At 39.8% G+C, this 15,523-nt stretch overlaps 1 protein-coding gene across 1 annotated transcript in view; it reads right to left on the bottom strand.

Moving 5' to 3' along the window:
* LOC127201237 (lipoxygenase homology domain-containing protein 1-like) overlaps nt 1–15,523 on the bottom strand; it is a 339,490-nt gene that overhangs the window by 63,627 nt on the left and 260,340 nt on the right. The window contains 1 exon segment of the mRNA XM_051159652.1: nt 11,246–11,409. Within this exon segment, the coding sequence (XP_051015609.1) occupies nt 11,246–11,409 (164 nt within the window).

Raw genomic sequence — 15,523 nt, 5'->3', positions numbered from 1 at the left:
GGCCAAAACTCATTCAGGTGAAATAGCAGGCAGGGTACTGCAGACTACGGGCTGATTGCATGGAGCTGCAGGTCATGCTTCATAGTGAGAACCATTAACTAGGTTCTCTGCTTGTGCTGAGTTTCTGTCTGTACTCCACAACCAGTGAGAAGTAGTATTAGGCGTCTAGACTGAAAACATCTGCAGATTATATGCTGCTGTTAGGCTAGACTCTCTGGCCTACTGGGGCTGGGAACTATGCAGTATAATCAGGCACGATATGAGTTGGATTTTGTGGGCTACATGATCAAGCAGAGTTTCTGGCCTCACTCCCTGATCAAGGACCCCAGAGTTTGGAAAGCGTCCTCATTTGTTAGGAACATCACTGGCTTGGTTCCATGTTCTGGTAGAGCCATAGACTCAGCTCTGTGACTAGACTGTACCAGTTTCTGGGCACCCAAGAAGGCAAATCTATGTATGGTTTTCCCTGAAGTGTCAGTTTACCTTCATGAAGAAGTGGTATCACTGTCTGACCTCTGTGGTTGGAGGACAATAATGCAATCAAGGGTCCAATTCTTTAAATATCTATGCACTGTTCTCTCAGAATCTTACTACATTTCTATTCCCATGGTGTTCTCCAGGTGGCTGAGGCCTGCAGAGTTTCCCCATTATTCCCTGTGAAATAAAACACAAGTGGACCTCATACACTACATGGAATAATGGGATTTCTGCCTTGGCTTCTTGTTTACCTTCTAGAACTCATAAAGGTCCAGGAAGCCCTGTTTGTGCAAAGTTGTGCCCAGCAGTCAGAGTCAAGGATGCACAGGCAAAATTGTGCTGAGGCTTTTTTAATGCTACTCTACTAGGGTTCTGTGGTAAAAGGAGCATTTCAGCTTCACTCCCAGGTTCTGGAATTTTTACAAAGATATTTTAATCCATTGATAGCTGGGAACTGGCCTTTCTTTCAGTCAAGATACTAAGGATGTGGATCAGACAGACCTCCATTGAATATGGATGGTGCTGATGGAGCTGCTTCAAGTTTCTATTGATTTGACTTCCCTATAATGATTGACTATAATCTGGTGCTATGAGCCAAAACAAACACATTCTCTATAAATTGCTTTTGACAAGGCACTTTATTACCGCAACAGAAAAGAAACTAGCCAGTGTCCACTTTGAAGTTAATTCTATGTTAGAGAGAGAAAGCACCATTGACTTTACTGGTGAGAACTCACAAGTGAAGATTTGGTGGTTCGAGTTTAGATGTCATTTTAAACTGTTTTAGCCTCTGTGACTGAGGGAGAAGCTCAAGGTAGACTTTCTCTATAATCAACTCCATCCTACAGTTGGTGTTGTGTATTACCAAGCCCCATGATTCAATTGTGCCCAAGTGGGGAAAAGAACTTAAAATATATGTATACATATATGTACACACACACACACACACATACGGTTAAAGAGAGACAAGACATATAAAGAAGAAAATCACAACACTGCCAAAATCAAAACAGTATGCTGACATCTATCTAGCTAATGGGCAGCAATGTGGGTGCACATAAACATCTAACTTTTAAACACTGAAAAGGCCCAGAATAAATGTTCCTTTTATCACTCGTGCACTCCATGACTTGATCTAGGTTAGGCAACTACTCTTGGCTCCCTCTCTTTCTTCCTCCTACTCCAGCCTCCAGACTCTTCTATACAGACCCCCATGCCAGCAATAGCCACCTACTCACCATCTGCCAAAGCTGCCTTCCTGCCTTCATTCATTTAAAAAACTGTCTAAAATCCCACTCCATCAACATCCTCTCCCAACTTGTAGGTGGGATCAAACGAGACAGTCTCAACAGAGTAATAATGTTTTGTACTTTATATAAGGTGTTTTAATATTAACTCTTTTAGTCTCTACTATAAAAACAGAAGGAATATTGTAGCTATTTTACATGAATTCTGAAATGGTTAATTGAGGTCACTCTATAAGTCCACATTTTTGCAAAGGAATAATAAAAAATGTTGAAGCTATAGAAATTTAACATAGGTTATGTGAAAAGCAGTTATTCAATAAAAAATACAAGCTGGTAAGTACCAGAGTCTGTGCATTGTAACTGAACTGACTCTCTCCTCTACCCACAACTCTTCAGTACCACAGAAAGCCAATAACCCTGTAAGCATAGAAGCTATAGAAACCAACAATAAGGTGAATGTCATCTCACCATACCACAGTCACACCACTGAAAAGTGCAAAGAAAAAAAAGTAGCACAGAGAAACAACTTATCACATACATAGGATCCTTGGTGAGATCGTGGACGAGTTCCTGGCATAAGACACTAGAGTGCAAAGTCCTTTATGTTCAGACTGAGATATTGTCACATACAGAAAACCTGGAATTCACCAGCAGATAATCCTACAAGGTACACTAAGAGGAAGCCTCGTGACAATTTGGAAAGGCACTAGGAGGGAACAAGGATACATGCCAAAACAGTGAAAAGATAAATGGGGAAATATTTGTGGATAAAATATAACACCATGAACTCATATTTGGACTATATGGTCACTCATTAATTTAAAAAATCCACTTAAAAGGAACCAAAGACAAGAATGGACATTTCTCAAAGATGCACAAATTATTGTCAATTACATGAAAAGATACTCAACACAATTAGTTATTAGGGAAATGCATCAGAAACAAACTGAGATAGGATTTTATAGCCACATGGATGCCATTTAAATAAATTAAAGAAAACTAAGAATTTGGGTGAGCAAATCAAGGGGCATGTCCCATGAATGTAATCACTTATCAGGAAAGTGGGACAGAGGGGAAGACATCCTATTGGAACTCTAGGTGAGAGAAGCATAGGAGAATGGGGAAATAGAAGGATCCAGAGAGTCCTAGAAACTTACAGGAAGAACATTACGATGGGCAGATCTGGGCCCAGGGGTCCTGCTCAAACTACGGCATGAGCCAAGGACAATCCATGCAATAAACATCAAACCCCTACCTAGATCTACCCAATGGACAGGACATTCTTCACAGTTGAGTGGAGAGTGGGGTATAACTTCCACACGAACTCTGGTGCCCCATGTTTGACCACGTCCCCTGGATGGGGAAGCCTGGTGGCACTCAGAGGAAGGATAGCAGGCTACCAAGAAGAGACTTGATACCCTATGAGCATATACAGGGGGAGGAAGTCCCCCTCAGGAACAGTCATAGGGGAGGGGAGTAAGGGGAAAATGGGAGGGAGGGAGGAATGGGAAGATACAAGGGATGGGATAACAACTGAGATGTAATATAAATAAATCAATAAAATATATTTAAAAAATAATTTGGGTGAGAATGTAGGAAAAGAAGAATCCTGCACAAAATTGGCAGGAATGTAACAATAATGGAGCCATTCTTTCTTTTTTCTTTTCTACCTTTTCTTTTTTATTTTCATTTCTTTTCTTTTTCTTTCTTTCTTTTTTTTTTTTTTTTTTTTTTTTTTTTTTTTGACAGTCAACGGTTTCTCAAAATGTTAAGTATGATGTTGGCATGTGGTCCAGTAATTATACTCCTAGTGAAATGATCACATGGCAAAGCATCAATTTGAACACAGATACCCACAGTAGTTGAAAATGGGAATAATGCAAATGTCTATCAATGAATGGACTGATAATGGGCAGTGTATCCCAGAGTGGATTATAATTTAAGCCACAAGTGAATGAAGAACTGACACATGCTCCAACATAGACTAATTTTGACAACACTGTGGCTGTAAAAGAACTCAGACTCTGAAGTTCTATGTTTGTCACTCCATCACTCTGCTTATGAAGTGCTCAAAGCTGGAAAATTTTATAGAGACAGAAAACAGAATAATGGGAATAGTGTTCTAGGGATTATAATCCCTCATCTCCCGGCCTTACATCACTACTCCCATTATTACTGCTTTGATCATGGCTTTCGTATTGGAGTAGAATCAGTCTAAAAATGAGAGTGTGCTGACTAGTGTACAAATCTATGAACATATTAAACACCATGAACTAGAGTGTAAACGTGTAAATGTTATAATGCAGAAACCTCATTTCAATAAAGCTCTTCAAACAAGAAGATAAGAGTTAACGTTCTTGGTGTCACACCCTGTGACTGGAAACAGAACTCAGGAATTTAAATTAGAAGGTAGTAAACAGTGCATTTGGCAGGAATAGAGTGCAGCGTGGTGTGTAGCAATGATCAATAACAACAAGTGAAATGTATCATTTGTTCACTGTGTCCTATGAGGCACTATGCTATATAAAACAGATGTTTGAAAATGAAACTCATAAAAATATTTGATTACAAAATACCGTGTCTCAGAGTTTGTTATACAAAATAGAAACAGTTTTGGTTAAAGAAGGGAGAAAGTTAAGCTTATTGCAACATTATTTATATAACAGTGAAAACCTAAAAGCCATTAATGTTCACCAAAGTATTCCAATTAACTGTGGCATACTCCTCATAACCAAGGAAATCAATAGTTAAGAAAACTATGCAGCTTCTTGTACAAGTTGTAAAATGTGTACAAGAATCTGCTACATAATTGCATATGAATTATAATCTTAGTCATAGGTATTTGAGCAACTCAGGCTGATAAGGGTCATTTCATTGTCTCCTTCTAGAGTCAGGTTAAAGGAGATTAAGGAGGAAACTAAGGCATTGAAAGCACCATGTGCAGGCCACCATGTTTGAAGCATCAAAGGTGGCCTTCAAATCCTGATCACTTCCTGTTTAGATCACTCTTTTGCTATCTACGCCTTTCCAGCAGAGCACGTCCCAGACATGTGGCAGGTTCTACTGTAGCACTGGCCTGGGCTTCAGCAAAAGCTGAACAGTATTCAGAAACAAAAGCACTCAGGTCCGTGGGAGCAGTAGAAGTGACATGTCCTGCTGTGTTTTCAAGATTTCTACCTTCATATGTTTGTACCTTTATTTATACAAATGAAAAATGGGGAAGAAACAAAGTATCTTTTTTTGTTTGTTTGTTTGTTTATGGTATATGAGTGCTTTTTCTGCAGAAGAGTGCATCAGATCACGTTATAGATGGTTGTGAGCCACCATGTGGTTGCTGGGACTTGAACTCAGGACCTCTGTAAGAGTAGGCAGTGCTGAGCTTGGCAGACGGTTCAGGCCCTGAGAATCTAGCTGAGTTCTGCCCGTGGTTCGGTCCCAGTGCTCCTGGCTGGACTTGGCAGGGAACACAGAAGGCTGTGGATACCTTGGCCTGACCCAACGCTCATTCAGAGACCCAGAACAATTGCAGGATCCACAGCAGAGGGGGACTGAGGATCACTGGCTGTGAGAGACCAGAACAACAGGGCTAACCTCCTAACATCCACACCAGTGAAGCTTTGAGCTCGCAGCCTAGGGAAATCGTAAGAAAACAAGTGAATCTATCGTCAGACACCCTCCATTCAACTCTGGAAGCTACCCAACAAAAACAAAGACGGCAAGATGTCTAAAGGACAACGAAAAAGCATACGCAAAAAACCCCAAAACAACATGGCGTCTCCAGTTTCCAGCTATCCCAAAGAAAACCACCCAGAGAACTCAAATACAACGGAAATACAAGAAAATGACCTCAAATCCTTAGTAATGAGGATGATAATGGAGGAAACAAATAAAATTCGTAATCAAATGCAGGAAGACGCAGACAAACAGGTGAGAGACATAAAAGAAGCACATAGAGTGGAACTGGAAAAATTGCAGGAAAATGCAAACAACCAGATGAAAGAAATAAATAAAACGGTTCAAGCTCTGAAGACCTATAAAGAGGCAATGGAAGAAACTCAGGAATATACAAAAAATCAGATGAAAGAAATCAAAAAATCAGTTCAAGATCTGAAAATGAAAATGGATTCAATAATAAACACACAGACAGAAGAAAAACGAGAACGTGAGACCTCAGAGAAGAAGGCGAGCAACACAGAGGTGAGCTTTTCTAACAGAATCCAAGAGATGGAAGAACGAATCTCAGGGCTAGAAGATACAATCACAGATATTGAATCAACCATTAAAGAAAATGCCAAATCTGGAAAACTCCTGACACAAAACATCCAAGAAATTAAGGACACCATGAAAAGAAGAAATCTGAGGATAATAGGCATTGAAGAAAGAGAAGACATCAGACTCCAGGGCCCAGAAACTATTCTCAACAAAATCATAGAAGAAAATTTCCCCAATCTAAAGAAAGAGATGCCTATAAACATACAAGAGGCCTACAGAACACCAAATAGAATTGACCAGAAAAGAAAAACTGCCCGCCACATAATAATCAAAACACAAAACATGCAGAACAAAGAAAAAATATTAAAAGCTGCAAGGGAAAAGGGCCAAATAACATTTAATGGTAAACCTATCAGAATTACACCTGACTTCTCAGCAGAGACCACAAAAGCCAGAAGGGCCTGGACAGAGATCCTGCAAACCCTAAGAGACCACAGATGCCAGGCCAGACTACTTTACCCAGCAAAATTATCAATAACCATTGATGGAGAAAACAAAATATTCCATGACAAAAACAAATTCAAACAGTACCTATCCACAAACCCAGCTTTACAGAAGGTACTAGAAGGAAAACTCCATCCCAAAGGGTCAAGCTACAACCAAAACTACCCAGGAAATAGATAACTATCCCATGGCAAAAACACAACTACACAAACGCTCGACTGGAAACAACATCAAAATTAAGACTCTTAACAGTCACTGGTCATTAATATCTCTCAACATCAATGGCCTCAATTCTCCAATAAAAAGACACAGACTAACTGAATGGGTACATAAACAAGACCCAACATTCTTCTGCATCCAAGAAACACATCTCACCCATAATGAAAGGCATTACCTCAGGGTAAAAGGTTGGAAAAAAATATTCCAAGCAAATGGTCACAAGAAGCAAGCAGGTGTAGCCATTTTAGTATCGAACAAAATAGACTTTCAACCAAAATTAGTCAAAAGGGATGAGGAAGGACACTTCATACTCATCAAAGGTAAAGTCAACCAAGATGACATCACAATTCTGAACATCTATGCTCCCAATACAAGGGCACCCACATATGTAAAAGATCTCCTAAAAAAAGCTTAAACCACACATCGATCCCCACACAATAATAGTGGGAGACTTCAACACCCCACTCTCACTGAAGGATAAGTCATTGAAACAGAAACTAAGCCGAGAAATAACATCATTAACCAATGCCATGGGTCAAATGGATCTAACAGATATCTATAGAACCTTTCACCCAAACAAGAAAGAATACACCTTCTTCTCTGCACCCCATGGAACCTTCTCCAAAATTGATCACATCGTAGGTCACAAAGCAAGCCTCAATAGATACAAGAGGATTGAAATAATACCTTGTATCCTATCAGATCACCATGCTCTTAGGCTGCAATTCAACAACAACAGAAATAACAAAAAGCCTACACGTTTGTGGAAACTAAACAACTCTCTGCTAAATGACACCTGGGTCAGGGAAGAAATAAAGAAAGAAATCAAGGAGTTTCTGAAATTCAATGAAAATGAAGAAACAACATACCCAAATTTGTGGGATACATTGAAAGCAGTGCTAAGAGGAAAATTCATAGCACTAAGTGCCTTTAAAAAGAAATTGGAAACATCGCACATAAGCATCTTAACAACACAACTGGAAGCCCTAGAAAAAAAAGAAGCAGAAACACCCAAGAGGAGTAGACGCCTGGAAATAATCAAACTCAGGGCTGAAATTAACAAATTAGAAACTAAGAAAACAGTCCAAAGAATCAACAAAACCAAAAGCTGGTTCTTTGAGAAAATCAACAAGATAGACAGACCATTAGCCAAACTAACTAAAAGGCAGAGAGACAGTATTGAAATCAACAAAATCAGAAATGAAAAGGGAGACATAACAACAGACACTGAAGAAATTCAAAGAATCATAAGATCCTACTTTGAAGGCATATACGCCACAAAATTTGAAAATCTAAGGGAAATGGACGATTTTCTTGATCAAGTTCACTTGCCAAAGTTGAATGAAGAACAGATAAACAAGCTAAATAGTCCCATTTCCCCTACAGAAATAGAAGCAATCATCGATGGTCTCCCAACCAAAAAAAGCCCAGGGCCAGATGGTTTTAGTGCAGAATTCTACCAGACCTTTAAGGGCGAGCTAATACCGATACTCTTCATGCTACTCCAAAAGATAGAAATGGATGGAAAATTACCAAATTCATTCTATGAGGCCATAGTCTCATTGATACCTAAACCTCACAAAGACTCAACAAAGAAAGAGAATTTCAGACCAATTTCTCTTATGAACATAGATGCAAAAATACTAAATAAAATACTTGCAAAACGAATACAGGAGCACATCAAAGATATCATTCATCATGACCAAGTAGGCTTCATTCCAGGCATGCAGGGATGGTTTAATATACGAAAATCCATCAATGTAATCCACCATATAAACAAACTGAAAATAAAAAACCACATGATCATCTCCTTGGATGCAGAGAAAGCATTTGATAAAATTCAACACCCATTCATGTTTAAAGTTTTAGAGAGATCGGGGATACAAGGCACTTTCCTCAACATAATAAAGGCTATATACAGCAAGCCAATAGCCAAAATCAAAGTAAATGGTGAGATACTCAAGGAAATTCCTCTCAAATCGGGAACAAGGCAAGGCTGCCCACTCTCTCCATATCTCTTCAATATAGTACTCGAAGTTCTAGCCAGAGCAATAAGACAACAAAAGGAGATCAACGGTATCCAAATGGGAAAGGAGAAAGTCAAATTATCCCTATTTGCAGATGATATGATAGTGTACATAAGTGACCCTCAAAACTCCACCAGAGAACTCCTAAAGCTGATAAACACCTTCAACAAATTGGCTGGATACAAAATTAACTCAAAAAAGTCTGTAGCCTTCCTATACACAAATGACAAGCTTGCAGAGGAAGAAATTAGGAAAACCACACCCTTCACATTAGCCACAAGCAATATAAAATATCTAGGAGTTACCCTAACTAAGCAAGTGAAGGACTTGTATGAAAAAAATTTCAAAACTCTGAAGAAAGAGATTGAAGATGACCTGAGAAGATGGCGTGATCTTCCTTGCTCATGGATCGGGAGAATTAACATAGTAAAAATGGCCATCCTACCAAAAGCAATCTACAGATTCAATGCAATCCCTATCAAAATAACTACACAATTTTTTAAAGACATTGAAAGTTCAATTCTGAACTTCATATGGAAAAACAAAAAACCCAGAATAGCTAAAACAATCTTGTACAATAAAAGATGCTCCGGAGGAATCTCCATACCTGATCTCAAACTGTACTATAAAGCAATAGTACTTAAAACAGCATGGTACTGGCACAGCAACAGGCTGGTTGATCAGTGGAATCGAATCGAAGACCCAGATATGAATCCACACACATATGGTCACTTGATTTTTGACAAAGAAGCCAAATCCATTCAATGGAAAAAGGATAGCATCTTCAACAAATGGTGCTGGTCTAACTGGAGGTCTATGTGTAAAAAAATGAAACTGGACCCATATTTGTCACCTTGCACAAAACTCAAATCCAAGTGGATTAAAGACCTCAACATAAAACCAGAGACACTAAGCCACTTAGAAGAAAAAGTGGGAAAGAGCCTGGAACATATTGGCACAGGAGACAACTTCCTGAACAGAACACCAACGGCCCAGGCCTTAATGTCAACCATTAATAAATGGGACCTCATGAGGCTGAGAAGCTTCTGTAAGGCAGGAGACACTGTCAAGAGAACAAAGCGACAGCCTACAGACTGGGAAAAAATCTTCACCAACCCTACATCTGACAAAGGTCTAATATCCAAAATATATAAAGAACTCAAGAAATTAAACACCACCAAACCGAATAACCCAATTGAGAAATGGGGCTTGGAACTAAACAGAGAATTCTCAACAGAGGAGTATCAAATGGCTGAGAAACACTTAAAGAAATGCTCAACCTCCTTAGTCATCAGGGAAATGCAAATCAAAACAACTCTGAGATTCCATCTTACACCCATCAGAATGGCTAAGATCAAAAATTCAAGCGACACCACATGCTGGCGAGGATGTGGGGAGAGAGGAACACTCCTTCATTGCTGGTGGGAATGCAAACTAGTACAGCCACTTTGGAAATCTATCTGGTGCTATCTCAGAAAAATGGGAATAGGGCTTCCTCAAGACCCAGCTATTCCACTCCTTGGAATATACCCAGAAGATGCTCCAGCACACAACAAGAAAATTTGCTCAACCATGTTCATAGCAGCCTTATTCATAATAGCCAGATCATGGAAACAGCCTAAGTGTCCCTCAGTAGAAGAGCGGATAAAGAAACTGTGGTACATATACACTATGGAATACTACTCAGCTATTAAAAACAAGGAATTCCCGAAATTTGTGGATAAATGGATTGAGCTAGAAATGATCATAATGAGTGAGTTAACCCAGAAGCAGAAAGAATCAAATGGTATATACTCACTTATATCTGCATACTAGCCCAAGGGGCATGTCCCACGAAAGCCTTCACTTACCAGGAAACTGGGACAGAGGGGAAGGCATCCTATTGGGACTCTAAATGAGAGACGCATGGGAGAACAGCAAAATAAAAGGATCCAGAGGGTCCTAGAAATCTACAAGTAGAACAATATGATAGGCAGATTTGGGCCCAGGGGTCCTGCTCAAACTAAGGCACCAGCCAAGGACAATACAGGAGGTAAACTTTAAACCCCTTCCCAGATCTAGCCAATGGTCAGAATATTCTCCACAGTTGAGTGGAGAGTGTGATACGACTTTCTCACGTACTCTGGTGCCTCACATTTGACCATGTCCCCTGGAGGGGGAGACCTGGTGGCACTCAGAGGAAGGACAGCAAGTAGCCAAGAAGAGACTTGATACCCTATGAGAATATATAGGGGGAGGTAATCCCCCTCAGGAACAGTCATAGGGGAGGGGAATAATGGGAAAATGGGGGGGGGGGAGGAATGGGAGGATACAAGGGATGGGATAAACATTGAGATGTAACAAGAATAAATTAATAAAAAAAAATAGAAAAAAAAAAAAAAAAAAAAAAAAAGAGTAGGCAGTGCTTTTAACCACTGAGCCATCTCTCCAGCCCCGAAACAAAATATCTTACACTCCTATTACTTGTGATGTATCCACACTGCCTTAGCATTTAAGGAAAATATAATGCAAATACATTATGGAAACAGCAAAAGTCATTCTCGAGTCATGAGCAAGTACCTTGAATATATCTGCACTGTTGGGGTTAAACAGATGGTGCTTTCCTGATCCCAAAATAATAGGTCCTGAGCATCTTGCTTCCCCATAGACACAAAGGGACACTGTTGCTGTGGTGCCAGCATCTTCAAGTTCTCCAGTAACAACGGTCACCTTCCAGTCCCCATCTGCAAAGGAAAAGGAGAGCAATGAAAGAAAGCCCCGTTAATATGAGAAAGACAGGGAATTCTGCTTAGCTGGCTTAGTTGGAGGATGAAGTTTGTGAGTGCGGCGTAGTAAAATAACGGCTTATTATGTACCTCCTCTTTGGAGGCTAGCATATGAAACAGTTTTTGAAAATGTTGCAGCATTTTAATTACAGCACAAACCACAGCAATCTCTTGAGAACAAGAGAGGCTCCTCTGAGGAACGAAGTGGCTGAGGTGGAGGCATTTAGCCCTACACATTAGGCTGAACCGTGCAGAAGTGGGTCGCAGTGTCACTGTCAAATCTTTGACTGGAAATGAATGACAGACAGGTCCTGAGAGGCTGCCATGAATGCATTATCTGTCCCAGAAAATACCCTTCAAAAACTGGGGTTAATTGCAGCATGACAGAAGAGCATTAGGGATAGAGAAGACTTAAAAAGAAACAAAGATAAACTGAGGGATTTTTTTCCACGAAAAAAAAAAAATGCTGAAGTCCCCTTGGAGTTAAAAAACGAAACCAGTAAATAAGGAGAAAGGCAGTTCTAGATAAACAGACCCTTCCTAGCAGAAGGAGTTGAGCTAGGGGAGGGTGCATGAAGAAAACACAAACTGGAAAATAGAGAAAGACAATGCATTCTGTACGCAGAACAGATAATTGATCTCCTGCTATGGAGAGGGTGAGCACAGAAAGGTTGAGACAAGCAGCACATTACAGGAAACATCTTTTCAAAAGATCTGTGCATTGTTCTACGCTTGCCTTCATTGGGAAGACAATTTGAGGTAGCATTCCATTTTTAGCATCTTGCATCTTTGGGAAATCACATGTCAAACCCACAGCTGGAAGTCACCCCAACTTTACAGCAGGCATTGGGTCCACAGGGTTGCCCATCAACACTACCAGGAGGCTTTGTATTACACGCACCTGATCATCACAGACGTACCTCCTGCGGCAGGGGCAACTTAAAGACATGTTTATTGTCATTCTCACATGTTCCATAAACACATGGTCTTGTGTATAATGTATACAATTCCAAAAGCAGTAGCGCCCACCACTATAGTGGACATCAGAATCCACAGTACCTCTTCCACTAACATGTCACCTTTCTTTGTGCTCTTTAATTGTAGCCATTTTACCAACCACATAACCACAAAGGCCATTTAAAGGCTCCAGCCACCGTACTAAGACTCACATCAAGTCAAACCTTCAGTGTTACATTTGATAATAAAGATGAAAGTAGAGCCTGAGATCCGAGTTCCAAAAGCTTAGCAGAACCCAATTGCGTGAGCAAGACAGTGCCTACCCTGTAGCCTGTTTACTCTGAGGAACTTGGACTTGTGTGAGAAATGAACCAGGGGATTTTCAAGATTCAATCCCATTGAGAAGCCGGTGCTTACACTAACTCATACAGCCAACCTCACACCTGTGCTTTGGAAGTAAAGAGTATCTTTTATTTTATTTATTTATTTATTTATTTATTTATTTATTTATTTATTTATTTATTTATTTTGGTCCTCTTTCCTCCCGTATCCTTATCTCCTTCCCTCCATCCACAACAGCCCTGGGATTTTCATCTCACTCTGTCATCAGGAGAGGCAAACACATGAGTTTACATATAAGCTTGGAATCTTGTGCATTAAAATAGAGACAAGTAGCACAGAGCTGCCGATTCATACAAAACTCTGTCCTCTTTCGCAATTAGCATGTCACCATGACATGAGTGTTAATGAGAAAATACTAACAAAGTATTTTCTGCAGTTACATCTGCTGTTCTTCAAATTTCTCTAAGCATATTCTTCTTTTCTGAAAATGGAAACTGTTTCTCATAGTTTTCTATAATGTACTTTTGAAATTTGATCACGCCCTATCTTTTAAGGCTATCTCATTAGGTAAGCTATAAAACAGTTAAGGACAAGTGTAGCTGAGTGTAGTGGCACACACCTAAAGCCCAGGCACTCTGGAGGCTGACTCAGAGAACCCTGAGGTCACGGTCAGCATAGATGGCATAATGATACCCTGTCACAACATTAAAGGAGCATTTTTAGAAAAGAAAACAACAAAACATGGAATCGACATCTAATTTCAACTGTCCTGTGAAATAGTTTATTTATAACAGTGCTAAAATATGTTTTCAGCTTTTGAATTGCTTATGTAAGTGTCAAAAATTGTAAGTAGTTTAAAAAATAATTATCTAATAAAATTTCCACCACAAGAAAAATTCTTACAAGCTGTTTTGGTGTGTATGTTTGTTTGTTTGGGGTTTGCAGTGTGTGTGTGTGTGTGTGTGTGTGTGTGTGTGTGTGTGTGTGTGTGTGTGTTCAAGGTTCTTTTTCTTCCAGTTTCCACACAGCTGCTATCTATTCAAATCTTAGGTCTCATAAAAATACTCTCTTCTGTTAATGTATTTTAGAACATCATTTCTATTGCAGATTTTTTTTAGAAAAAGAAAAAAATGCCTTGAAATCCAAGTCTAAATATTTACCTTCCGTTTACATGTTTTCTGGTAGGTTTCTAAAGTTTGTTGGTTGTGTGATGAACTATAACAGCTCATTAGCTGTAAATGGCCCCAGCTCTTTATCAATGGCTTTAGCCAACGCACCAGCAGTCAGTGACTTCCATTTGGAGACACCATGCTTTAGAAAAGATTTGGTTTTCTTTTGGACACAACATCTAAAACACTTATTTTTTCATGCCTTAAAAATACTTTAAAAGGTAGTCCAGATTAAGCTCTACAATCTTCAAATTTTCTATAATATTTTTAGATGCCTTCTCGACGACAAGTAAAGTTTACCAGTTTTGTAAAGTGCTACACCTGCTCAAGCGCTGTAGCCGCTCCATTGAGACCTACTTTAGTTCCCAGCGTAACTGCAGATCCTCTGCTAACAGCAACTCTTAGCATATCAGAAAACATTTGGACTCCAAGTCTCCATTTCGATTATTAAGGAAAAAATAAGTTCAAGTTCTCAGGCCCTAAGTGCCTGAAGCCAGGAAGGTTCGGTGCTTTCTGCTTAGGATAAAACAATAGATGATAAGAGCATGTTCTGCTTGGGTTAAATGATGTTTATTAGAGTTAAGACCACAATACCCTGCTATGTTCCTTTTTCCCAGAATGGTGGGAAACTGAAAAGTTCCCAAGCCTATATCCTAGCCAAACAGGTTGAAATGCTTTGTCCAGATACCTGGACATTGTGCTCAGAACAAAAACAATTCTTGTGTTTAGCTAATCAAAGTGATGTGATGCTGCCCTCCTCCTTGCTTCCCACCTGGTTACCAGTTGTTACCTGGTTACAGTTTTTTAATATATAAAAAGACTGCCTTAGGAGCAGACCTAAGTCACAGTTAGGCTCCTGAGTTCTTTCTGCATCCCTGTTCATAACCAGTCTTGGAGGGTGGCATTCTAATAAACCATCAATATCTCATCGAGATTGGTGCTTGCCTGGTTTGTGTGGCAATTCTTGTTTAATAACCACCAGGAAGCTACTTTATTTTTCTCTGCTGTCATGCAGCCAGTACAGGTGCACACGAACTAGAAAACTGCAAACTCATGCTATGATAGCAAGTGGCATTCAGTAATTGTGGACCAGCTGACTTACAGATCTTAGATGTCCATATTTCGTGGTTAATAATAAAGAGACTGTAAGTGGCTATGCATGTCACAGGATCAAACAGACATGGTACAATTTATAGATCTTAACTTGTAACCAAGTTTATTAATGGTTCAATAGTGAGACACCACGTGTTCTTCCTTGGGAGAAAGATTCGAGGGCAGGTAAGCAAATGGTAGCCCTTGCGTCAAATCTGTCTTGTTACAATTTTGTGACCTAAGGTCCATTTAATTGGCCCTGTGTTATCTATGGCTCTTCTCACACTGCAACAGCAGAGTCTTAACAAAGACCACACGGCCCATAAATGCTAAGGGGAATATATCTGATGCCTTATCACTAAAGTTTTCTGGGGCTAGAGAGATGGTCCAGTGCTTAAGAGTGCTTGCTGCACGATTCTCAAGAACTGGAGGTGGGATCCCAGCACTCACAAGTCAGAACACAGTCAAAAGACTGACCCAGAGTGAGCAAGGACTTAGGGAACTGTGAGGGA

Source organism: Acomys russatus, chromosome 2 (assembly GCF_903995435.1).
Source record: "Acomys russatus chromosome 2, mAcoRus1.1, whole genome shotgun sequence".
NCBI lineage: Eukaryota > Metazoa > Chordata > Mammalia > Rodentia > Muridae > Acomys > Acomys russatus.
Note: the sequence above shows the minus strand (reverse complement) of the source record. Positions and strands in the feature narration are given on the sequence as shown.